At 40.4% G+C, this 26,669-nt stretch overlaps 1 protein-coding gene and 1 long non-coding RNA gene across 8 annotated transcripts in view; one reads left to right on the top strand and one right to left on the bottom strand.

Annotated features, from left to right (window-relative positions):
* LOC137300518 (uncharacterized) overlaps positions 1-3,576 on the top strand; it is a 57,311-nt gene extending 53,735 nt beyond the window's left edge. For all 6 annotated transcript variants that reach the window (XR_010958119.1, XR_010958120.1, XR_010958118.1 and 3 more), the window contains one exon: positions 1,961-3,576. This is a non-coding gene — a long non-coding RNA (uncharacterized lncRNA). The remainder of the gene's footprint in view (positions 1-1,960) is intronic.
* Positions 3,482-26,085, bottom strand: LOC137300517 (transmembrane protein 268-like). 2 transcript variants are annotated; one of them, XM_067969619.1, is made up of 10 exons: positions 25,946-26,085; positions 25,203-25,292; positions 23,263-23,334; positions 20,086-20,195; positions 19,477-19,584; positions 17,169-17,315; positions 16,037-16,147; positions 9,527-9,613; positions 7,435-7,620; positions 3,482-5,217 (listed from the first exon to the last, which is right to left on the bottom strand). In XM_067969619.1, exons 1-10 carry the CDS (start codon positions 26,040-26,042, stop codon positions 5,053-5,055), a joined length of 1,173 nt encoding a protein of 390 aa, XP_067825720.1. In that variant the 5' UTR covers positions 26,043-26,085; the 3' UTR covers positions 3,482-5,052. The 2 variants fall into 2 exon arrangements, with proteins under 2 accessions (XP_067825720.1, XP_067825721.1); XM_067969620.1 differs by lacking the exon at positions 25,203-25,292.
* Positions 26,086-26,669: the final 584 nt, after the last annotated feature.

The following is a 26,669-nucleotide window of genomic DNA, read 5'->3' as shown; positions in this document are numbered from 1 at the left end:
ACGGAAGAGTAGCAGCAAAAGTAAACATGGGTCCCTTAGAGGCTGAGACAGGAGAAATTACAATTGGGGAATAAAGAAATGGCAGGGATATTGAACAAGTATTTTGTATCTGTCTTCAAAGTAGAAGACACAAAAAAACATACCAGAAATAATGGGGAACGAAGGGTCTAATGAGAGTGAGGAACTTAAAGTAATTAATATTAGTAAAGAAAAAGTACTGGAGAAATTAAAGGGACTAAAAGCTGACAAATCCCCTGGACCTGATGGCCTCCATCCTTGGGTTCTAAAAGAGGTGGCTGCAGAGATAGTGGATGCATTGATTGTGATCTTCCAAAATTCCCTAGATTCTAGAACAGTCCTAGTGGATTGGAAGGTAGCAAATGTAACACCACTATTCAAGAAAAGAGCGAGAGAGAAAACACGGAACTACAGGCCAGTTAGCCAGACATCAGTCATCAGGAAAATACTGGAGTCCATTATTAAGGAAGTGGTAACAGAGCACTTAGAAAATCATAATATGATTAGACAGAGCCAACATGATTTTATGAAAGGGAAATTGTGTTTGACAAATTTATTAGAGTTTTTTGAGGATGTAACTAGCAGAGTGGATAAAGCGGAACCAGTGGATGTCGTATATTTGGATTTTCAAAAGGCATTCGATAAGTTTCCATACAAGATAAGGGCGGCTCATGGGGTTGGGGGTAATATATTAGCATGGATAGAGGATTGGTTAAAGGACAGAAAACAGGAAGTAGGAATAAACGGGTCATTCTCAGGTTGGTAGGCTGTAACTGGTGGGGTGCCACAAGGATCAATGCTTGGGCCTCAGGTATGTACAATCTATATTGATGACTTAGATGAAGGGACCGAGTGTAATGTATCCAAGTTTGCTGATGATACAAAGCTGGGTGGGAAAGTAAGCTGTGAGGAGGACACAGTCTGCAAAGGGATCTAGACAGGTTAAGTGAGTGGGCGGCAGAAGGAGTATAATGTGGGGAAATGTGAGGTTATTCACTTTGGTAGGAAGAATAGAAAAAGAGAATATTTTTTAAATGATGAGAAACTATTAAATGTTGCTGTTCACAGGGATTTGGGTGTCCTTGTTCATGAAACATAGAAAGTTAACATGCAGGAACAGCAAGCAGTTAGGAAGACAAATGGTATGTTGGCCTTTATTGCAAGGCGGTTGGAGTACAAGAGTAAGGAAGTCTTGCTCCAATTGTGCAGGGCTTTGGTGAGACTACACCTGGAGTACTGTGTACAGTTTTGGTCTCCTTACCTAAGGAAGGATATACTTACCTTAGAGGCGGTGCAACGAAGGTTCACCAGATTGATTCCTGGGATGAAAGGGTTGTCCTATGAGGAGAGATTGAGAAGAGTGGGCCTATATTCTCTGGAGTTTAAAAGAATGAGAGGTGATCTCATTGAAACATATAAGATTCTGAGAGGGCTTGTCAGGGTAGATGCGGAGAGGCTGTTTCCCCTGGCTGTAGTTTAGAACGAGGGGGCATAGTCTCAGGATAAGAGGTGGCCAATTTAGGACTGAGACGAGGAGGAATTTTTTCACTGAGGGTGGTGTATCTTCGGAATTCTCTACCCCAGAGGGCTGTGGATGTTCAGTCATTGAGTATATTCAAGACTGAGATCGATAGCTCTTTGGACTCTAAGGGAATCAAGGAATGTGGGGATAGGGCGAGGAAATGGAGTTGAGGTAGAAGATCAGCTATGATCTTATTAAATGGCGAAGCAGGCTCGAGGGGCCGAATGGCCTAATCCTGCTTCTATTTCTTATGTTCTTTGAAGATCCTCAGAACTACTTCTCATATAAGGAAGAAAAGCTAAAATTCTTAAAGCGTCTAAAATGTATTGAAGAATCCAGTACCAAATGAATGATGCTGTGACAATTATTTGTTTGCAACATGAACTGTTTCACCTTACCTTGGCTTTCACTTCTGTTTAGATCCAAATGTAGATCATGGAAAAGTGCCACTTCCAAACAAGTCAGTCCACGAGGAGATGCCACCTCATGGGTCTTCAGTTGCACAATGTGGCTCCTGAGGGTAAAGAACAGCCCAGTGTAAAGGGGCCTCATCTTCAACTTCTTCCTCAGTGCATTTTGGGAACTTAGCTGCTTTTCCAACAATAACCATGAATTAAACTGTTGTTCTGGTACAGTGATTGATGAAGACTTGTTCACAACCTCTCACTGAAGAAATGAACTTGCCTGAAGGTACTTTCTTGTACCACTAAAACAGCAGAATCTAAAGATTTTCACATAAGACATTATTAATCTTCTATTACCACAACAAGGAATACAAGTATAATGCCCTGAATTAAACACTGGTAATATGTAACAAGTATAGCACCGAACGTTTCAATAAGTTTAAAATTGATTCACTTGCTTGTTTCACGTTACTCATACATCACTTCTGTTTTGTTCAGTCATCGTTTTCTCCTATGAACTACTTTGGTGAAGTGGTGATCTGGGTTACTGGTGCTTGTGAAGTCAGAACTTTGCCTCCTTTAAAAACCAAACCTGCTAAAATCTATCTTGTGGTAAAAGTTTAACTGGGCTCCTTAGAGCTTAGTTTGCAGGAAACCTTTGAGCAAACAATTCTGTTACGAGTTTGATTTGTTCTTCAATTATAACATTCCTGGTTTTCAAGTTTAACTATTAAAGTCAGTATTCATGTTAAAAACACTGACAAAACATCATGTTCACCCGCTCTGTGCAGCCACCTGTGCCTTTTTTCTTGATTGGAATTTTTTCTCTGAACTATCTGCCATCACCACCACCTAAAATAGCAGAAACATTTTAAAACACTCATTTCTGCTCTCCCCCCCACCCCCATTTTTTGGTAACAAAAAAACAAACGTGAAAAAATGACTCAATTTGGTGAAGCTAAAAGTAAACAGTTTATTAAAACGAGGAAATTTACTTCCTGTCCTATTTTTCCACATAAAATTCATATCTATTGTAGGAATAATGATTTGTTGCCTTATTTTCTTCCTGGTGAAATTCTGCAATGGCTGGCAAAAACAGGTTGGAAACTCAAGTGAGCTCTTTCACATTTAGATGGCATGAGATAAGTTTGCATTGTATTTGTTTTCATGCGGCATTTTGTCCAATTCATTTCTATTTTATGTTTTGTACCTCTAGGAAAATAATGTGGCACCTAAACTGCAAGGCAGAAATTTAATCAAGCAGTTCGAAAGATGCCATTAACCAGAGTTCGAGCAGTATATGATGGTCATCTGAACTTCTTGATTACATTCTATGTTCATGCAAGAGAACTGTGTCCCTTTCAAATTTATGAAATAAAATTCAAGTCCACTGCAGATTATAGAATAACATATTGCTAAAATGTATCCTCTTGGGAAGCCGTACCAGAGATATGCAGCCTGCATTCTTTAATTAGTAAGATTGTCCTTGCTAGCCTACATAGATTCATTTTTAAACCTCAGCATTTTTTACAAAATCATATGAACATTTTTTTTTGCTCTGCTTCTGAATGATATTTTATGGCCATGCCAAATACAATACAAAATTCTTCAAATAAAAGTACAAAAACAGAACTCTGATCACCTCTGTGTATGTTTCTTAGTTCACTTGAGGTAAATTACCCCTTTATATTCTCTGAACATGTACAGAAACTGCCTTTACCTAGGAAGATGGTTCCTCGAATGAAATTTGACTTTAATTACAAAAAAAATACAACTGCAGAACGCTAGGTGCCCTGGTATGCAAAAATACTCTTTCCATCTTTGGAGTTGAGAGTGAAAATTTACCTTACACAAAACAAAGTGTCCTCTCTTGACGGCTGTTAAGAACTGAAGTGGTTAAGTTTGTGACTCCTCAAACCAGTTGCTTGTTGGCAAACATTTCCAACACAAAACTGGTTTTACCTTTGACCCAATTGGCACTAATGTAACAATCTCAGGAGACACACATGATTTGGGAAATGCAATAATAGTCCACTTGATGGTGCTCTTTCAAGATGAATTTTCAATATTCTGTGATGTGGGAACCGTTGCATTAACCGTACCATTTGCAATTTGGAGCAAAATGGAAAAATACAATTTTTCCCAAATTATTATACGTTAAAATGTTTTAAAAATCAACAGAAATTCTGTTTTATCATATTCAGTATCAGAAATTTAGCAGAAGTCATCTTTTTTTCTGGTGTAATGTGAGAGGTTAACACTGCAGGTTCAATAGTTCCTCCAATTTGTATTAAACTCTGTCATATAATAATTTAACACTGAGTGAACTGGGATAGAGAGTTGTTAGTGTGCAAATATGCAAGAAGATTGGGTGAAATTCATTTGCTTGCTATTTTAGTGGGCCAGAGACCAGAGGGCGACAAGCACCCATGGACTGGGAAGGGGTCAACACTCCTCCAAAGGGGAGAACACTGAACAGAAAAGAAAATCCATCATGTAATGCTCGCTCATGGAATATTCCACCCCAAAACAGGAACGCTGATACAGAAAAGACACTTGATTACATTTGTTTATATATGGGACAAAGAATGGGAGGGTTGAAGTAGAGGCACATATATCTTTAATTTGTATTTCATCGCTCATGCAGTATCTCAACCCTCTCAGTGAGGAGACTTTCACCTGATTAGCCTGGGATGGATTGAAACTCAGGCCTCATAAGATGGTGTTCTAATCCACTGCACCACCCAGTTCCAAAGGCGCACACTAGCCGAATACTTCTCTGAGCCCAAGTACCCATTTGCATTGCTGTAACATTTTAAAATGCCTGGGATAGAAACACTGTATTAATGCTTTAAAATTGTCTGCAGGTTTGATTTAAAGTCTAAAAAGGTCCAAAACTGAGTTTCAGTACTTTTTAAAGGCCATATTTCACATCAGAACATCGACTGATTTAACTCTTCACATGCAACAACTGAGCGCATTCGGCATAAATTGTAACTGGCTAATCACACTGACAATTTCATGTGGTAACTTAGATCTTTAAAATGTTATATTTTTGTGCACAATGCATTCTAGTATTCAGTTTATTTTTAGTGGTATGTCCTCTTCTTAGATATTCTTGAGGTTCAGTATACTGCTCTGTATAAACTGGCAGAGACATGGAGCAGGGATCTGATCAGCATGGTGAAATACAGATGATGGAGGCAGCTGACCAGTCACTAAAAGCCTGACATAAACTCCACTGTATGTGATCAGCAGCTGATGTGCCATTTCCTGCAAGGCAAGGTAAAAATAAAATGAGTTAACTTGCGACCCTCGTACATTGGCAACCTGACCCTTGAAGCCCAGGGAACTCGGTCGTATTTGTCCTTAAATTTCTCGTTCACTGGTTTGGATTGCACTACTGTCTTATTGGTGGATCAAACCTAAATCAGAATACCAAGATCCATTTGTAATTGCAGCTGGAGCTCAATGCAAATTAACAGGAACATATATTTAAATTTTATATGTGTTTCTCACCAACCGGCTCCATAGGATGGACCTGGGCGATGCATGAAGCAAAAAGCTTCAAGAGCTCTGCTGTACAGCTTACTGTGGCAGAAATAATTTGGAAGGACAATAAAGGGAAGTTTACCAATCCCAATGTACAAGTTATGATTGGATTCTACATAACACATGCAACTTTCCCACTAAGTATGATTGGATTGTATGGGAGAAGAGAAGGAATTTTCACCGGTGTCAATCAACACCAATGGAAACTTAGCTTTCACATTATGAGGTAAGAGCACCTGAAGTTAACAGCAGCCTGAAACTCCTGGATGTGTTAATAGAGTCTCAATGTCACACTGCAGTTGCAGCAGGCCTCTGAATATGTCTAAAAGCTACAATTGCTTCCAAAAATCCAAACTCTTTTTAATTTATGTATGATATGTGCATGTTGCACACTGTACATTGTAATGGAACTCCACCAACATAAGATTGATGCAGGGAGTTTTGTTTGACAAGACTGCAATGTAAGGTGCACTTGATATATTTGTTGAAAAGGTTGATTCGAATTGAAATGATCCACTTTAACTTAATTTTAAAAGTCCAGTTTCTGCAGAAGTCATTTATAATGTCAAATGCATCATATTTACACATTCTCTACCAAGTTTAATATATTTCAAATAACTCTGAAATGACAAGGAATTTTAAAATGTTTTTGTTTAGCTTGACATACCTCATGTCCTGCTGTGTAAATGTCTACATGGCTTAACATGTAGATTGCAGAATGACAGAAGGAGGACATCTGACCTGTGCCAGTGCTAGGTCCTCAACTGGAGCTACCTATTGCAATCCCATTTTGCCTGCTTTTCCCCATATCCATTTATATTCTTCCTTTTCAAATATTTATCCAATTTTCTTTTAAATTATGTTATTCTCCTCAATAGCCACTCCCCCCTTCATTCTTTTTGTGATAATCCTGAGTCAGTGACCCCTTGTTACTAATTTGCTAACCAGAGAAAACAATCACTTATTATTTACCCTTTCAAAACCTTTCAGAATTTTAAAACCCTCTATTAAATTCCACCTGGTCTTCTCTGTCCCAGTAAAAAAAATCCCAAGTTTTCAAGCATTTCTTCAAAACTATAACCTCTCATTCCTGATACTGTTCTAGTCAATCCTTGCTGTACCATTTCCATGGCTTTAACAACCTTCCTATAATGGGGTGCCCAGAAATACATGGAAAATTCCAACTGTGGCCGAACCATGTCTTATACAAATTCAACATAATTTCCTTGCCTTTATAGTCAATGTTTCGTTGTATAAAACCCAAAATCCCATTTGCCTGGTGAGTTACAAAGGGATTCAAATTTGTGTAGAGCACTAGTAAAGGCAAAACAAACACTGCAGGCTGCTTGTTAATTATAAGTATCCATCCCATTGCCTGGATACATTCCACATGAAAAAGCCTTGTGCTCATTGACACTTCTGTGATAAGTTTCTGGAGAATACTTTTATTTCTGCGGTCACTGAATTTATGAGCATTGGAGTGAAGGCAATAGTTACTCGTTACAGCTGGAACCTTGCTACACTGCAGTTCATACTAGAGATGCAAATATCTCAAGCTAATACAAAAAGGCCTCAGTGTTCAGATTTAGGATTTATCTTCCAATGAAGGAGCAGTACTGAGAACAGACCTTTCCAAACCTCTAGACCCATAAAATTCAAATGGAAGAAACAGGCACAGTAAAATTTAACCACAATAGAAATGGAGTTGCCTGAGCTTCTTGGGTCTGCAGGTTGCATGTGGGTCATGGTCGCGGTTTGGAACAACAATAACTTACATTCATATAACACCTTTAATGCAGAAAAACATCCCAAGCAACACCCCAACAGCATAGGCAAAATATAAAACGCAAACTGAACTAAATTAAAAGATTAAATTAAATTAAAAGGTCCATCATTTCTGCACCACTTGCAGTTCAGGATAACAAATGGTAATATTACCTCAGAGGTACCATGTGGTACGAAACTGGTCACTTCACTGCAGGTAACCTCAGATTTGTGATTTCTGCTGGATAACAGGGGTTGTTCCTCAGAGGGGACAAATATCTGACTCTGGACTTCCTCATGCAGAGTCACAGTGTGTCCTGGTATTATATACAAATGGTTCAGCTGTTTTTGTAACTTTGTCTGTAAATTAGACATAAAATTAGGCCTTTAACAACTTGTGCAGTACGTTACACAAAGCACACTTTGCTACAACTTGAGGTAAATATTTGCCTTTCAAGAAAATGCTACTGGAATAATCAGCAATGTACGACTAATGTAAAAGCAGCAGATTTGATAGAAGCACATTTAAATGTTAGCCAAGAGCAATATCATTTAGTTATCTGAACGAGTCACCACTACCAATCATTGTCAACCGGCATCGCTAACTGACCACAAGTTATACAAAGAATGGAGATGACACACTGAAGGGGAAGGTAAGGAAAGTCTGCACTATCTAAATAAATGTTCAGATCTGTTACCCATGTAAGATTCATTAATTTGAATGGCATATTTCAATCAAAGGATTCTTAAGAGAGCTACCTTGATGCATCAGTTAGTAAAATGTGCTGAGCTGTACAGGCCAAAAAGGCCTAAGTTTCATTTCTGGTTTATGCTAAGTTAGTTGATCTCAGCCAGGGCATCTTGTTGTTGCAAATGGCTTCAGCACTCCTGGGATGGCTGGGCAAATTTCAGCCAGAATTCCTGCTCCTGATCGCAATCCTTTAACCCCTGGCGGAAAGGGTGTGTGTATGGACGTTGAGGGAGAATAACAGTTATGTCCCTGCTGTTGAAAAGCCTGCCAACACTCATTGTCTAGGCTCACACAGGAATAATGGGAACCCTGGGCAAGGTAGTGGAAGCTGAACGAATTGTAAGAAAATTGCAACTGCTTCTTAAAGAGCCACCTTTCAGAGTTACTGAAGTAGTTACAATTTACTTTCAATAGTATCAAAGAAGTTCATGTCATGTTCACCATCAATTTTTACCTACATTAGGCAGAAGTGAAAATTTCCTGCCTTACTATAGGTTTCAGCCTTGGCTCAGTAGTGCTCTCACCTCTGAGTCATAATGTCATGGCTTCAAGCCGCACTCTAAAGACTCAAGCACATAATCCAGGCTGACACTTCAATGGATGTAAAAGATCCCTTGGCACTTTCTGAAGAGAAGCAGAGGAACTTTCCCACTGTCCTGCTCGATACTGATCCCTCAACTAACATCATTAAAATGGATTATCTGGTCATTTATCTGATTGCTGTTTATGGGACCTTGCTGTGTGCAGATTGGCTGCCACATTTCCCTTTCTGACAACAGTGACATTGCTTCTAAGTACGTTATTGGCTTGTGAAGCACTTTGGAAATGCATGTTCTTCTTCTCTTTTACCTTATAATTTTTACCTTGCATGATTTTTTTTCTCCGTGAGGCAGGTTGTTCATGATATAGCTGACGGAATTTCAAATTTAACCCAAAAAAGAGGCAAAGCAGGTAACATTTAAAAAGAAATTAAAACAGTAAATTTCAAATGATGCTTGTGCTTTAGGAGGGCCTAGTAGCCAAAAACACAGAGACAAAATACATACACGTTAATGGCAGATGTTGATGAATCAGTCATCAACGTGTTTCTCAATGTTGCCTGTTCATCATCTTAGCTGACGAATAATGTGTGAGGTTGAGTCACTGTGAGTAAGGGGATACAAACAAAAGCACAATAAAGTACTTGCTCGAGTGACTGAGTAGTACAGTTGACCTAAAACATGGATTCAGTTCTTGGCCTTAAATCCAAAACTGCCCATACTCCGGCACTAATTGCTGCCAGAGTGGCAACCTCTCAGATGCAGTGAGACTCTAAGAATGGTAGAAATGTCAAACTGATGCATGAGGGGTTGCTCTTTTGAGATTAGGGTTTCTGTATTCTGCCGTTAACCATGGGAGTGCTAGATACTCGCATGGAGGGGAGGGGAGTGGGAAATTGTTCCATTCCTCAACACTGACATCTCTTGATTGACACCAAAGATTCACTTTAAAAGAAATCAAACATGCATATATTACCTGGAAGAAGTTATCCATCTTCCTCTGCTCAAGTAAGGTTGACAGTATTTCTTTACATTTCTCAAGGTTAAAATATATGATCAATAGCTGATGAAAAATGTTAAGGTTCACAGGTGACAAATCTAATGAGTGCCTGCAATGTAATGTCATTGGGCTTAGTTAGGCTTCACATGCATTAATAGCAAATTATAAGGGAAATTATGTACAGTGTTTAACCTTGTACATACCTTTGTAGTTTAGTGTCTTATTATCAGCCTGTACATTACTTCATGATGTTTCAGAAGAGAGGCAAGAAAAAATATTTGACTTGATTTGCCAGGAGAAGAACATCATGCATAAAGTTTATGTTAAACCACACATTCAATGCAATCCATACATAGAAAGAGGAAATTAAAATATGTGGATTTATATTGTGCAGTCTTTGTTTGCTTGGGGGAAAAATACAAACTGGTGTGAAATAGGTAGTATGATATGAACAAACGCCCGAAGAAGGCTACTTGAGGCCCGTTCAAAATTGGGGCTCGGTCCTCATCTGCACCAAATCGACGAGAAGCGGACACCAATCTAGCGTCCCGATGCAGCTTGACGGTACAGGTCTCAGGAATTTCGGTCGGCTGCGAATTCTAGTCGACCCACAGGGAGATCCCGGAAGTGGGGGAAATGAAGCAGCAGATTGGAGGGGGGCAGGGTGGGGAGGCGGTGTTGTGAGCCCAGGCCAGCAGCAGTCCACAAAATTTTTACGCAGCTAGGAGGAGCACTCCTGTTCCTCCTGACTCCACAGAAATGAAACTATAAAAAAGTTGGCGGACATTTTTGTGGGCAGCCACCAGCTATCCCTTTAAGGACAGCTGGTTAGGCCGCTGAAGAGCCGGAACAACTGGCAGAGTATGCATGTTGCGCCCATTTGCTCATCAATTTTGCATTGGGGTCCTAAATTCATCCCCCCACTCCCATTGTTAATTCTTCGCCAAAAAAAACAGGTGAAATGAGTTTGAATTTCTCCCCCCTTATGTTTTGCTCTGTTATCTTGCAGGAGAATTATGAGCGTAAAAGAAAAAGGTTAACCCCAGTATAAAATAAGGAGCTCAGAATTTTTTTATATATGATGGGGATGTGCTCAGTGATCAGGAGGGGTCAGCGAAAGCCAGAGAAATTGATAATACAATACATATATTAAGGGTTGATAAGTTTGGATTGAACGGAAATGTCCAAATCTTGGTGCAGATACAAGAGAAGCCACATTCCTTTAGAAGGCTTTAATATTGGAGTTTAAAAGATGCAACTTTACCTCAGTTTGTCAGTAAGTGAGAGAAAGAAGGAAGAAAGTAACACAGGAGAGACAGATTGTTTGAGAAGTCAGACTGTCAGCAAGAAAGGAACAGAAATCTGATTGTTACAGAGATCAGGGACAGCATTTTAGCACCCGCTATCGGGTGCGTTCCTGGCAGAGAGGCCCCGAAAATCGGGAAATCCTGGAGCGGGACCGGAGCCCGCCTCGAACCTGCGCACTTCCGGGTTCCCCACTGACGCGCCGGTGTGCGCGCGCAGTCCCCGCTGGTGGGAATCCCGCAGGCAATTAAAGCCAGCGGGATGCCACTTGAACGTATTTATTTTGCTTGTTCAGGTCATTAACTGACCTGATTAAGGGATTATGTGAGGAGGGGTGGGATTTTAAAGCAAACTAGGACTGTTTCCCACATTGGGGGAAACACTCCCAGTTCAAATGGACGTGTTGCAGCTGTCAGCCTGTGGCAGCTGCAAAGGTCCATTTGACAGGTGTGGGGGGGAGACCCTCACTCATTGCAGGAGGCCACTCTGTTACTTGGGACAAAGTTTGGCCTCCACCACCCTCCTCCTGACAATCAAAGTCACCAACTTGCACACTTACCCCGGGGCCCAGAGACATGTACCTACCTTGCGGACCCCCTCAGATGTACATCTTCCGGAGGGGGGCCGCTGTAGCTGCATTCATGACCTCCTCGGAGGACGAACAGCATCACCAGCCTCACCAGCCTCGCCATCCACGCCGTCCACCTCTGACACGTGGAGCTCCACAACAGAGCGCTGTGACACATCCACCTGTACAGCAGGAGGGAGGGCTACCGCAGAGAGAGATGCGTCGCAGAGGGCACTACCCTCGCCACAGGGTCTACAGACCGAGGCTCAGCTTCCTGGACCTCGCTGAGCAGCAGTGCACACGGATGCTCAGAGTCACTCGACATGTAGTCGTGGACATCTGCAGCCTCCTTCATGCCAAGCTGCTCCCGGCTGGCCCGAGCACCATCTTCTTACCTGTCTCTGTCAAAGTCACCACTGCCCTCAACAACTTCTCCTCCGCATCCTTACAGGGTGCAACCGGGGACATCGCCGATGTCTCTCAGCCGTCTGCACAAGAGAGCCCTGCAAATACACCTACACCCACTCTGCAGTGACACAATGGGTGGCATCAGTTGTGGGTCTTCATTGTGATCCTCAGGAAAGGGCATTATTGCACAAACCAGACAAGATTCGCGAAGACATGGCAGTAGTAGTGCCAATATAATATGTGATGTGAGTTGCTCAGAAATTAAATATAAGTAACAACCGTGACAAACCCTCAAACACCTTTGGCATCCCCTTCCTGCTCACGACACGTTTGCCTTACGCTGCCTACTGCATATATGTGATGCATGCCCTGTGGCTGCAGCACGGGTAGTGGCAGGTTGAGTGAGGCTAACCGTGAAGGAGATGCACGAGAGGGTGAGTATGGGATAGAGCCATGAGATTGTATGAGGATTGGGTTGAGTGGTAGTGGCGGGATGAGTACTGGCGAGGTGAGTAGGTGCAGGTACGATGAGGATGAGGTTTGAGTGGGTATGAGGGGTGATGTGACAGAGTAGTGTTGGCAGTGCAGAAGGAGATGTGGGGTGGGGGCGGTGATGTGGCAGACGGAGTGTAGGGGAAAGAGTAAGTGTACTCACTTCGGCTGACCTACTGAGGTCACTGGAGCGCCTCCTGCATTGTATGCAGGTGGGCGATATGTTGGTGGTGCAGGTGATCTCCTCTGCCACCTCGAGCCAGGCCTTCCTGGTGGCAGAGGCAGGCCGCTTCCTCCCGCCCGCCAGGGGGAAGATCTCTGTCCTCCCCCTCCTCCTCATCCCGTGTATTGATACCTGGAGTGAGGCATCATTAAACTGGGAGCAGCCTTCCCCCTGGGCTGCTCCATGCTGTAATTTTTTCTATTTGTTGCAGCATCTGTCAGTGGAGGACTGCCCCTTTAAATAGAGCTCCTCCAGCTGACAGATCTTACTGCGCATGCGCAGCCCGCCCGACGCGCAGATCAGCAGCGGGGAACCTGGAGGAGCAGGTAAGTGGATCCAATTGGGCTGCGATCGCGCGGGTGGCTGACTGATTTCGCCGGGCGCGATAGCCCCCCCCAGCCCTGGTAACATCGGGCCCCAGGATTTTAAGGGAATGCTGGTCTGAAAACAAAAGACAAGAGACTTCTACAAACCATCTTAAATACAGGGCATTTCAGAAGATGAGTCAAATTTCCTTATTGTTTTCAATAGTTACAGGGATTGATTCAGGCCAAATCCGAATGCAGATCAACTCAGATCGAAACAAAGAAAAAGCTATCGTAACATGCTATGAATACATAGGGTTAACCAGAAAAAGACAAAGAAGAAAATGCCTGAGGAATCAGGAATAAAGAAGATTGCAGAGACATAACCTAAATATTAGAAACAACTTATTGGACCACTGTACTGCAAGATTAGTTCAACTAATCTTGCAACTGCCTGATTGGAGAGATAATACCATTTTATTTTAATTCTTTGACTATAAACTTTGCAACAGGAGGCTGACTGATATTTCATTAAAGTGCCCATACTGATGCCCCAAAGTGGCACCATGTGGTGTCACGTCATCGATGACTGCAATGACTTTAAATCAGGACAAATGCTACTGCCACCTGAACAGAGCTGAATGACTGTGCTATTATGATTTTGATAACCAACCATTTTTTTGTATTGATTACTTTTATAATTACATTATATCGCATGTATAGAAATTAGATAATAAAGTAATTACCAACATTATTGTCGCCTACTTGCGTTAATATACTGAGATGTAAGACTTTCAGCTTGGCCCGGTTGGTAGCACTCTAGTCTCTGATTCAGAAGGTTATGGATTCAAGCCCCTTCACAGACTGGAACACATAATCTAAGATGACACTTCAGTGCTGCTCTGTGGGAGTACTCTCAGATAAAACAGCATATCAAGTGGCTTTAAAGGCTCCCATGGCACTATTTGAAGAGCGCAGGGTGAACTAAACCAACACTACCAGCATATCTGATTATTCATTCAATGTTCAAAGGACCTTGTTATGCACAAATTGTCTGCTACATTTGCTCCATAATAGTGACTATACTTCAAAAAGTGATTCTGAAGACAACAATCTGGGTCAAAATAAATTGGCACTTGGAAAATTGTGGGCTAATAAATGGATTTGTTAAAGGAAAATCGTGTTTGACTAACTTGATGGAAGCCATGATGTGGAGATGTTGATCGCCAAGTTCCGCACCCATGAGGACGGCCTCAACCGGGATCGTGGGTTCATGTCACGCTACACGTAACCCCACCAGCGAATAAAGGTTATCTGTTTTTAATACAACGGGTCATTCTCTGTCTTTCTCTTCCTTTCGGATGTTTCTCCCTCTCTCTCTCTGTCTTGTGTTCTGGCCGTTTGTGTATTCGGTGGTCCTGTAGGTAACACCTCTCTGTCTGAACACTTTGATTGCCTTGACAACGGGCAGTTGGAAAGATTATCTGTAATCACCAGGCATTGTTCTCTGACTATAAATGCGAAACGTTCAAGGAGTCCCACACCCACTCACCTGACGAAGTAGGTAATCTCCGAAAGCTTGTGATTTTCAAATAAAATTGTTGGACGATAACCTGGTGTTGTAAGATTCTTTACATTTAACTTGATGGAGTTCTTTGATGAAATAACGGAAAGGACTATGAAGGTGGTACGGTTGATGTTGTGTATATGGACTTTCAAAAGGCATTTGATAAAGTACTACATCATAGACTTGTTAGCAAAATTAAAGCCCATGGGATTAAAGGGACAGTTGCAGCGTGAATACAAAATTGGCTTTGGGACAGAAAGCGGGGAGTAGTGGTGAACGATTGTTTTTCAGACTGGAGGAAAATATACAGTAGTGTTTCCCAGGGGTCAGTATTAGGACCACTGCTTTTTTTGATATATATTAATGACTTGGACTTGGATAAACAGGGTATAATTTCAAAGTCTGCAGATGACACTAAACTCGGAAATGCAGTAAACACTGTGGAAGATAGTAACAGACTTCAGGGGGACAAAGACAGACTGCGAAATGGGCAGGGACATGGCAGATGAAATTTAATGCAGAGATGTGTGAAGTGATGCGTTTTGGTAGGATAAATGAGGAGAGGCAATATAAACTGAATGGTACAATTTTAAAGGGGTGCAGGAACAGAGAGATCCGGGGGTGCACATACACAAATCTTTGAAGGTGACAGGACAAGTTGAGAAGGCTGTTAAAAAAGCATATGGGATCCTGGGCTTTATTAAAAGAGGCATAGAGTACAAAAGCAAGGAAGTTATGCTAAACCTTTATAAAACACTGGTTAGGCCTCAGTTGGAGTACTGTATTCAATTCTGGGCACCACACTTTAGGAAGGATGTCAAGGCCTTGGAGAGGGTGCAGAAGAAATTTATTAAAAGGTGCCAGAGATGGAGGACTTCAGTTTTGTGGAGAGACTGGAGAAGCTGGGGTTGTTCTCCTTAGAACAGGGAAGATTAAGGGGAGATTTGATAGAGGTGTTCAAAATCATGAAGGGTTTTGACAGAGTAAATAAGGAGAAACTGTTTCCAGTGGCAGCAGGTTGGACACAGAAACTAGAGGACACAGATTTAAGGTGATCAGCAAAAGAGACAGAGGTGACATGATGAAACATTTTTTTACGCAGCAAGTTGTAATGATCTGGAATGCACTGCCTGAAAGGGTGGTGGAAGCAGATTTAATAGTAACTTTCGAAAGGGAATTTGATAAATACTTGAAGGGAAAAAATTTACAGGGCTATGGGGTAAGAGCAGGGGAGTGGGACTAATTGGATAGCTCTTTCAAAGAGCCGGCACAGGCACGATGGGCCAAATGGGCCTCCTCCTATTCTGTATCTACAATGATACTATGATTTGATATAACGTGCTAAATGGATGTCAACTCTTTTCTTGAATGGTTCTTACCCAAAGCTACACTTTGTCCTGCTGGTAAATGAGTAGTAGTTTAATTAATATTAATCAAATTGTATTATATTGGACAATTCGAAGCATGCTAAATATGGCTTTATATGGTAAATATTAAATATACATGGTAAATCCTAATACTTATTCCCTACATAATTGTAGACATCACATTTATTTTTTCTTACAACTTTAAACACAGATAACAACAAGAGTTCAGAATTAAAGGGTAAAAGGGATACTTGAAGTGTATTTCTGAAACCCTCCAAGGTGTCTGTGACCCCCACCAATAGATTGTGGCTTATTAGCATTTCGTTCACAGCAGCGAGACGCATATCAGTGTTTACATTTACCTGGAAGAGATGCAAAGTGACTGAAGACAATAAATGTAAAATAAATCATTTGTATGTTAAACGATAGAAAGGAATCAGTGTCCTTCCAGCTCTAGGATATGCATTTCAATCCAGCCCAGACTGATGAGAGGAAAATCTCCTCTCTCTGGTAACTGTGAAATTCCTAAGTGAACTAAATTTAGGATGTGTCAAACCAATTCCCAGTAAGTGCAAATCCACAGAAAAGCAGAATTCCTACAATTACATACCAAACGGCAATCTCAGAGATTGTAAGCACGGCTGGTGTTAGAAACTTAAAGCTCATACTGGCTTGGTGGAGGACACTCCTCTGAGGTTGAGACTAAGGCACATTATTGGGGGAGTGGAAGGAGTTTTGTCTTCTATCTAAACTATGTTATGCATGACCTGGGAGCACTTCCAAAATGTGAAAGTGTTCCATTCCCAGCACTGATAATCCTCACCCTGATGGGCAAAAGATTCACCAAATACGAATATAAAACTAAAAACAAATTAGGCAATGATTTCAAAAGGTTTTCGTCGGCATGGATTGGAGTTTAACCATGTAAGCTCTGGACACATAAAGGGTTGAACTGCGAGTCCTTAAAATACAAAAATAAATTCAAATATTTCACCGGATGAAACTTTCAGGCTTCACTTCAAAATTACACAACTACTCTCTAGTAAATTGCAAGATTTATTTTCATTTCAATTTCTTTCTCCTTTCAGGTCCCACAAACAATTCCTTAACCAAAAAGGTTTCGGCAAGCAATCTCCTTTGAGGCATGTGCTGATGCTTCTCTTCACCCAGTGGACAGGAGGTGCACATTGTACTAGTCTTGGGGGTCTCAAACTCCAATTACCCCTGTGAGGAACCAGCAAGCTTCCACCGAGAACCCTCACCTGGTGGTGTGGATAAGATTGAGAATTTCCTAAAGGTGCAATCATGGACACAGCACATTGGATAATAATGGAGATGCCTCTGCACTGCAAAACTGAGCAACAGCAGCTTTCTTCCCCATACCTTCCTGGTGTGTCTATCAAGAAGCAGTATAATGATGATGGTGACAACTGTTGCACCTAGGCTCACAAGCAGGTAGAAGATCAGAATATTCATGCTGAGTTGATGAAAAGTGGAATATATGTTTCCCCAGGCAGTCAAGTAGAAAATCTGTAAAAGGGAATTATATATGTACAAATGGAAGTGACCAGTTTCTGTGAAATGAAAACTTTGGTGAGATCATTATTACCATGGAACGTTCCATCAAAAACTCCTATTATACAAAAATATTGGAGGAGAGATACCTTTCTAGCAAGTCTGCTTAACATTGGTGTCACTTGGTTTATTTATTGCAAACCACGCTTTGTCAGTCTCTGCATCGTTTTCAGTCCTGCTCCAGTACCTAGATACAACTATATAGTTGAAGAAAAGAACTTAATGAAATGTTATGCTTGAGAGCTGAGGGCTGCATTAAAGGGAATTTAACAATTTTTTGGTAACCTCCATGGTCTCGCCCCTCCCTATCTCTCTAACCTCCTCCAGCCCTGCAGCCCTACAACCCTCCGAGATCACTGCACTCCTCCAATTCTGGCCTCTTGCGCATCCCTGATTTCCATCGCTTCACCACTGGCAGCCGTGCCTTCAGCTGCCTACGCCCTAAACCCTGGAATTCCCTCCTTAACTCGCTGCCTCTCTACCTTTCTCTCCTCTTTTAAGACACTCCTTAAAACCTACCTCTTTGACCAAACTTTTGGGCACTTGTCCTTATGCAGCTCAGTGTCAAATCTTGTGTGATAAAACATTTGGTACGTTTTACTACATTAAAGACGCTATATACATGCAACTTGTTGTTGTTGTTATACGTAACATACATGGGATCCGTGACAATTTCTGTTCATTTATGTTTCTACATGTTAATTAATCTGTGAAGAGTAACTACGTCCTCTCAAATCTTCTTCCTCAGCCACAGTGCCTCAGTCTGATACAAGCAATTGTGCACAAATTTATGTCAGCGCTGTCTAAGAGTGGAGACGGATTGGGAGCATCACTTTTTATCATCATTTCACTTAGTAACCAAAGGATAGGAAGCGGCATGTAAACAGATATCTACAAGGATGGGGTCTATGATTGTGCACCAAAGACACATTACCTAGGCAGGGGACAAAGGTCAGGGAGTGGGGGAGGGGGGAGGTCGGAGCTTTAAATTTCTCGCTATATCTTGGCTCTAGTTATTTAATCCAGCTGGATTATGCCCAAAAGGATTTTCAAACAATTTTCTTTCATTATGCTGGTGTTATGATTGAACTCCTTTTATGTCTTTCTTCTGTACATATTACTGCTAGGACTTTATGTGTACATAATGATTTTATAATCATTTAAACAGTTTTAATCTCCAATCAATGATGACAGCAAAATATGGAATTCCCTCACAATTTCTGTTCACTTACCTTTCTCTGCGCTTTCGATAATTTTTAACGATTTTATCCTTGGTCTTACTCACTCTGTGCTTATTTATAATGAGTAAATACTTTTGCTTTGGAGTTCTGTGATAGAGTGAACTCACAAATTTACAAAAGATTGTCTGTTAGAGTTTTATCCCACATGTCGCTTCTAACTGGATTTAAATAAACAGAGTGCAATCAGGTGGCGAGTCAAACTTTTCAAGGAATAATACGGGAGCCAGGCTACAAATTCCTTGTAACAGTGAGTATGACATCAACTTTGAAATAAGCAGTCTCGTCCTCACTGCTCTGATGCTGAGAGTTATTTACATTTAGCAGACCCTTGCAGTTGAATTTCTCATCCACTTTAAACATTCTCCCATCATTTGTCATCCAGAAGAGTCGGTGAGTCCCAGTTGCAAGAGCCAGTCATTTATTTACAGTGGCTCTAAAGGTTCAAACGACCAAGTCAAAATTCAGAATTGGAGGTTCGATCATTCAAAAATTTAGTGAGAAAACTATTTCAGACTCTTTGGGTGTAATTTCGACTTTTGCGACATTGTAAAACGAGTCGGCAGCCCAATGTGGAAATAAAAATCGGGATTGATGTAAAATGGGCTGCCATTTCATTGCCATCCATTTTACACTATCGTACAAAGTCAAAGATACCGCCAAAGAGTGAAATTTTGATTTTCCTTATGAAAAACAAATTTGTTCAATTTTGTATTATACAATTTCTTTAGTGTGTTGTAGGCCATTTTGACAACAACTTCTAGTGCTCAAAATAATTAAGAATAATTTTACTAAAGAATTACTTTAGAATTCCACTATTTTTTTCCTTTATACTGTGGTAATTTATCATTTCTCTTTCCCAGTGTAATAAAACTTACCATGACCAGCACCAGCCTGAAGGCCCGAGAGTTAAAGAATATGTATCTTCGTACTTCTGAATCCATTAGTGAACGCTCAATTTGATTCTTATATTCATCTGAAGATACCTGTAATTAAGACAAGGAACAGTTTTAGATAAATGGTAAATATCACAGATAATGAAGGAGATACAGAAGGGTATTCTCTATTATTACTCATCCTTTTCAAATGTTGTGTAAGAATTACCAGTGTATTCCACAACAGTCAAATGCATCCTTTACATAAAAGATTATACCTTTGTAGCTTGATCCTCAAGCGACATTTGAGAATCATTTAGAAATTCCTTTGTTCTATAATTTTGGTTGAGATTTGCATTAAGAATTAAATGATTACGGGAAATTGCTGCAAACATAATAAACTGCACCTCTGAAACCAATATTTACAGAGCTAAAAACTAGGCCACTGACATTCAGCACTTGTCATATTAAGAACTTTTTACTCCTCCATTTAAAAAAAATAACTTGTCTTCCCCTTGCTTGCATCTCCCTGTGAAATTCAAAATTTCTTGGGTCACGTGGGCAAACAAGTTAACATCAGGACAGGGCACTGGTTATAATGAAGAACTATACCTGAAATCCCAATCCTTCCAGTCTCTTAGCACAGGCATCCATATCAAAACCTTGGGTCCAGTAATAGTTGTCAGTCGTTAGAATCAGAATCACTTGACCATTGTGAAGCACTAAAATATGGAAAATTAAGATGTCATCAAATGGTGACCAAAGTGAGCAATATGAGAACTCTGCAACTTATTGCTCCCTAGCTGCAGAACATCTTTTGTATTTGAATGGGCACATCTGCTTAGTTTGATTTTTATTCATCTGCATTTTCTATTTGCCGTCAGTTCATCTATGGCTGTTTTTACATCTGTACTCCAAAACGCTTACTGGAACTACCAGTCTAAGGTGCAAGCCACCATACTTTCCAATTTCAAAGATGTCAATCCGGTGATTTCAAGCCTTTCATTCATTCACCAACATCCACTGCAATTTGGAGCCACTTGAAACTGATCGAGACTTACACCTATACCAAACCCGAAACTCATTTGTACAATAAATACCATATTGGTGTATCAAACTGTAAGTAAGTGAGATTTTAAAGTGAAATTTTAGCAACAGGTCAGATCTTCTTTGCATTATATACAGGCCTGCCTAAGATAGAGGCTATTCGATTCTGAATTAAAAATACCATGTAAACCACTGAACTTTTGAATTGAAGCTCCTCCTTACAGCACCAGCAGCTTAATCATCCTTTTAGTGTTAACAATCCTCCAACAAACATACAAAGGCCTTGGGAACATCTAGAACCTGAGCGTGTGTGTGAGACATCGTGGCTACTCGCCAACTCATCTACCTACCCAGCTTTAGAGAGATAGAGGGGATATGTAGCATCTTTATGATAGCTAGGTGCCATGATGGGTCAGTGCAGTGACAGACTGACATTCCCTTCACAGGAAGAAATGTTTTGTGTGTATACATAAATACTGCCTAGTTGTCTAATTGCTTGAGAGACCATATGGTTTAGCTGTTAGTTTAAGAGTTTTATTGTTCCAATTGGTTCCTGAAGCACAGCACTGATCATGGGAAGAGAATGTATTGTGTAACTGTTAGTTGCAAAATAAATCTACATCTATACAGCCACATCTATGGAAGGAATGTATTAGCTGATAAGAGGATAGCACTCCTTCCATTCGATAGAAGTCCTTTGTCTGCCATTAATTTTACCTGGTGAGATTGTTTGTTCTTCAACTTCCCCTTGGTATAACAGTATGGCTGACAGATGTGTCACGCAGGCTGTAGTTTCTGGCCATAAATAGAGGGGCAGTTAGCAGCCTCGTTGAGTGAGTAGCCACGGGACAAGAAAGTTGACAGCTATAGTCAAGGAGGAACTTCGTCTGGTGCTTCCCAGATTTGGTAACTATCAACCTGTTCGGTTTGCAGACACACCTTGTTGTATGAAGAACTTTAGCACATATATCATCTCAATATATGAATTTTGTACTAAGTGAAAAATATTTTTTGTAAAATCTCTTATATAGTAAATGATTTTTGTACTTGTTTTAGCATATGAATTGTATTACTGTGGATTCTGCTTTAAAAAAAATAAAGGGGGACTAATGTGTGGAGTGTTTCATTGAAAGTTTCAAACCAAGAAACAAAAATATAAGCAGACCTTTGGGTTAGTCTAACAAAACCCGCAACTGAATGGATGACCCTCCTAATATGAAATACTCTCCAGAGAGCAATCCATATATTTTCATCAGGATATGCAGTTTCCTGGGACCATTCATGTTTATCTTCTTTAAACTCAAAGAGCCAGAAGCTAAACTTCAAAATCTGACCTCAAATGAAACAAGGAACATCACTGGAACAATGAGGTTTCCTCCCAAAAGGATACACGTCAGTAATGTGACAACTTCATGTCATTTGGCACTGCAACTGAATGTCAATCTAATCCACCTACCAGAGCTGGTCTATACCTGACCTTAAAGATCCAAGGATCTGAAAGGGAAAATCAGCCAGCGTTCTTGCTCCTGATTCATATTCAATAATGCCTGCTGGAATGTGAGCATGTGTGAATGATGAATGAGGACAAAACAGGCTCAGCTTTGAAAACTGATCTGCATTTTTGCATTCCTGTTATTTTAACTTCTGTTAGCAAAGAACAAATTGAGTATTCGAGCAATAATTAGTAAAGGGAGCACCGAGGGGAGCAAATAACGCAGTGCACAGGCCTTAATTGGCCGTACCAAGCTTATTAGAGCAAGGAAAACAAAATTTTTGTTTTTTGCCAATTTGCAAAATTTCCACTTTTGCCCCCAGACACATGCAGTCTCTGGCCGTGCAATTTGCCATTGTTTGCACAATTTTCTGTCTTTCTCTGTCAGATTTAGCGACTATGGCAGTGGGCCCTATCTGAAAAATCCAGTGAAGAACTTAGTCCCTAGTCTTCTGCACTTTGATTTTCTTTTGATGTTTGAGTCTAATTTTTCCAAGTACCCACTAGCGGAGAGAAGCCTTGCCCACCATATTGGGAAATTGTAGACATGCTATTCTGTAATGTCAAGTGACAAAAATATGAGTACCGAGAAAATCACCCCATAATCTGTTGTATTAAGTTCTACAGAATAGTATTCCACAATTGCTCTCACTAGCCAAATTCATCTGCTATAATTATTACTTATGAAAAATTATTTTTGGGCCCCGCAAATTTAGTTCTGGGGCCAATGCCTGCGCAGATTGGGCACAGGTTGTCCCACTGCTGAGCTGGTATGCTTTGCGCCTGTTTTAAGCCCAAAAACGGACGCAACACAGACCAATTTCTACTCCAATGTCCCTATGGTTTTTCTCCCAGGCTACTCGCAGCAGTATCCAGGAGACTAATCTTTAATTCCTGGAGACTCCGAGAAAATCCTGGAAGCTTGACAACCCTAGTTTAAAAACCTGGAAAAATGGACAGCATGATTTTATTTCCAGGTGACAGTGCTCTTTTGACAAATGAGGTAGTGCATTTTTGATAGCTTGGTTGTAAAATGTGCAGTTTCACAGAATGAACATTGGTGACAATGCATGATGCAAAACAAGAAAACTAATATATATACAGCATGGGATGGATAAGATTTTTTTCCAGGGATTGTTAAGAGGCTACAGTCCCCTGAGGTCAGGTAACTGTGCTATATATATTTGTTAATACAGAAATAGGTTGCACCCAGAGCTCTTTCCAAACAATGAATTGGTCTGTCATCTTACTTGGTTCTTCATCTGGGAGGCTGGAGAGACATGCAGTTGTGATAATCTCTGGGTTCTTGCTTTGTGAAGACTCTACATTGGTGGAAATAAAATACATAATAAGTATATTTTAAATTTTCTAGCTACATTATTCTGTAAAATTGCCCTCTCTTTTCTGTTGCACAATTAACAGCCAGATGCTGGGGGCGCTCAATGTTGAATTGCAATAGTTTGCTAAAAAATACAGCCATCACTGTTTTTTTATTCATTCATGGGATGTGGGCATCGCTGACAAGGCCAACATTTATTGCCCATCCCCAATTGCCCTTGAGAAGATGGTGATGAGCCACCGCCTTGAACCGCTGCAGTCTGTGTGGTGAAGGTTCTCCGACAGTGCTGTTAGGTAAGGAGTTCTAGGATTTTGACCCAGCGACGATGAAGGAATGGCAATATATTTCCAAGTCGGGATGGTGTGTGACTTGGAGGCAAACGTGCAGGTGGTGGTGATCTCATGCGCCTGCTGCCCTTGTCCTTCTAGTTTTCACTTTTTAAACTTCTTTAACTTTTTCACTTTTAAAATTTTTTTTAAAGAATGTTTGAATTATATACCAACAGCTGCAACATGCAAGAAAAAAACATTGCAAAAATACAAGGAAAAATAAAGTGATATAAAATAAAGAAAAAAGAGGCCATTATCACATTCTATACAGAATGGCAATACAGCAACATTCAAATACAAGTTCATTCATAAGAGCCAAACACCTGGGGCAAGGTTAAGCCAATCAACAATAATGTCAAATAATCATTATAAATCAAGCCAAGGGGTATTGCGGTGAGGCGCTTCACAAGGCATAAGCCATAAGAAGCTTCTTTAAGCCAGATATCAGCAGCGATGATTGCAAACAACACATCAAGTCACAGAATTTAAATAAGGAAAGGTTTTGATCATTGCTTTTAGGGCTCCAGAAGGTAAGTCCAACAAGATGGAACAAGTTTTTGCGTTAGACATTAGATATCATACCTGCAAGAGGATAAAAATGAGAGGAAAATGAACAACTTGCATTTATATAGTGCTGTTAATATAAAAATGTTCCAGGATGCTTTACAGATAGGCTTGGAGAAAATTGTTCCTCTGAGAAAGGTTCCAGACCTCCTCCTCTCTGTTTCCTCCCTTATAACCAGATTTTAATCCAATTTCCTATCCTTCCAATCTATACCTCTTAATCTTCTCCAATAGTCTCCTTGGTACCTTGTCAAAGGTTTTCTCAAAGTCCATGTACACCCATGTCTACTGCATTTCCCCCATCCACCATATCTGTCACCTCCTCAAAGAACTTTATTAGGTTTGCAAAGCATGATCTTCCTTTCTGAAATCCATCTTGACTGCTTCTAATTATTTTCTCTTCATCTAGATATTTAGTAATTTCCTCCTTAAAAATAGGCAGGAACATGTAGTTTCAGTTCACTTACAGTAAACCCACAAGCGCGGGTTGCAAGTAGTTATTTCACTTTTTAAAAATAATGTATTTTTAATTGATATATCGTTGATTATGGAATCATAGTTTCAGTGAGTACACTGCCATCAATGCTAGCAACTCCTTTAACTGTTAATTTGAGATAACAACTATTATCGACAGTTCTGAAGTATTTTAATAAGGCATTGAGTTAATGTAAAGGATTGATTATAAAACAAATGTTGTCAATACTGCTTGGAAGTTAACGTTCACTAAAAAGTTATAAAGCTTCAAATCGAAGACAAGGATAATGCTTCTATAAACCTACTGGTGGTGTTTTACCTGAAATTGGAATCCATTTTGGGTTAATTTAAAAAGTGCCTTTCAAATCCTCAGGGTGCCCCAAAGAACTTCACAACTAATGAATTACTTTTAAAGTATAGTCACTGTTGTTATGTAGGCAAACGTGGCAGCTAGATCCCAGGAGCAATAAATTAAATAAATTACCTGTTTTACTGGTGTTGATTGAGGGATGAACGTTGGCCAGAACACCAGGAGAACTTATTTGAAGCATACCATGGGATCCTTTATGTGCACCTGAACAGGCAGATGGGACCTTAGTTTAACATCCTCATCCATAAGACCTCCAACAATGCAGAATTCCCTGTACTGCACTTAAATGTCAGCCTGGATAATGTGCTCAGGTCCTAGAGTAGGGCTTGGACCCCCAACCTTCTGAATCAGAGAGTGTTCCCAATCAAGTTAAACTTTGGACTACATTCAATAACATTTTGAGGGCAATTTCGAGGAATAAAATAAATTGTGAGTAGTTTGTGTTGAACCGCGAAGTTAACTGCCAAAGTTCCCGTTCCAGCGTCCACTCATGAAAGTTACAGCCCATTTATTAAGTATTGCAAATTCATCGAAGACCCCCCGCCCCAGACTTAACAAGTAGGAAAGCGGTTTCCATTTCTGCTCAACATCACAACCCAATACTTTTCATCGAATGTTGCCAGTCAGTGACAGTTGAACACAGACTATTATCTATTATTGTTACATTTTTGCGTAGTTTGGCCAGACTAAGTCATAATTATCTGTAACAAAAAAGTTTTATGTTTTTAAGATAGATTTAACTCAACCAACTGATCAAGAAAAGTGCTGAAATATCCAAACTCCTTCAACAGAGGTGATATCTCAAGTGCTGGTTCAGTGAAATTTGACAAATTATGCGGAAAATGCACAGATCTGACCTTCTTGCCATCGGACGGTGCAGTCCCGCTCTGCTGTATTGCGGTAAGGTGACTCTGGTAAATCGTGCCCGGTAGTGAGCCCCGCTGCACACGCCATGATCCTCGGACTACAGCTTCGGATGTGACCCGACGTGTCCGTCTCAGCCCCCACCCTGGTTACACTTTCACCCCCCACAGACTAGGCGCGTCCACTCCCACCCACTAAAGCATTTGAGAATGTATTAACCTACAAAACGTCCAAATCAATCACGCCTTAGTAAATTAACGTAGATATTAACATCAGATCGCTTCTTAATGAAGAATCAAACTTTAAAATAAAATGCTGCAGCTGCATTCTTATCGAAACTGGTTTGTGACATCTATGCATCTGACGGAGAGCAAACATATAGTTGTCGGTCGTGTTTTATTCTAATGAATTACAGTAAAATTCCATCAATATCGGTTTATGTTTATTTCACATGACACCGAACTCAAACTTTCATCGTGTGGCATGTATTTACCCAATGAAACTACAGCAAACCTTGTTTTAGATGTGAGTTCAATGGCTGGATCTTCCACTACTAAATTCCAGCTACTCACTTTGGTTAAACGAAAATTCACGTATGTTAACAAATAAAGCCAAACAATAATCAATTTTAATTATCTTCTGCCAAAATATCAAGGTAAAAGAAAAAGTCCAGTTAAGGAACTCAATAGCAGTTAATTACCAAGAAAAGAAAATCAC

The sequence above is a fragment of the Heptranchias perlo genome, chromosome 31, assembly GCF_035084215.1.
Source record: "Heptranchias perlo isolate sHepPer1 chromosome 31, sHepPer1.hap1, whole genome shotgun sequence".
In the NCBI taxonomy this organism is placed as follows: Eukaryota; Metazoa; Chordata; class Chondrichthyes; order Hexanchiformes; family Hexanchidae; genus Heptranchias; species Heptranchias perlo.
Note: the sequence above shows the minus strand (reverse complement) of the source record. Positions and strands in the feature narration are given on the sequence as shown.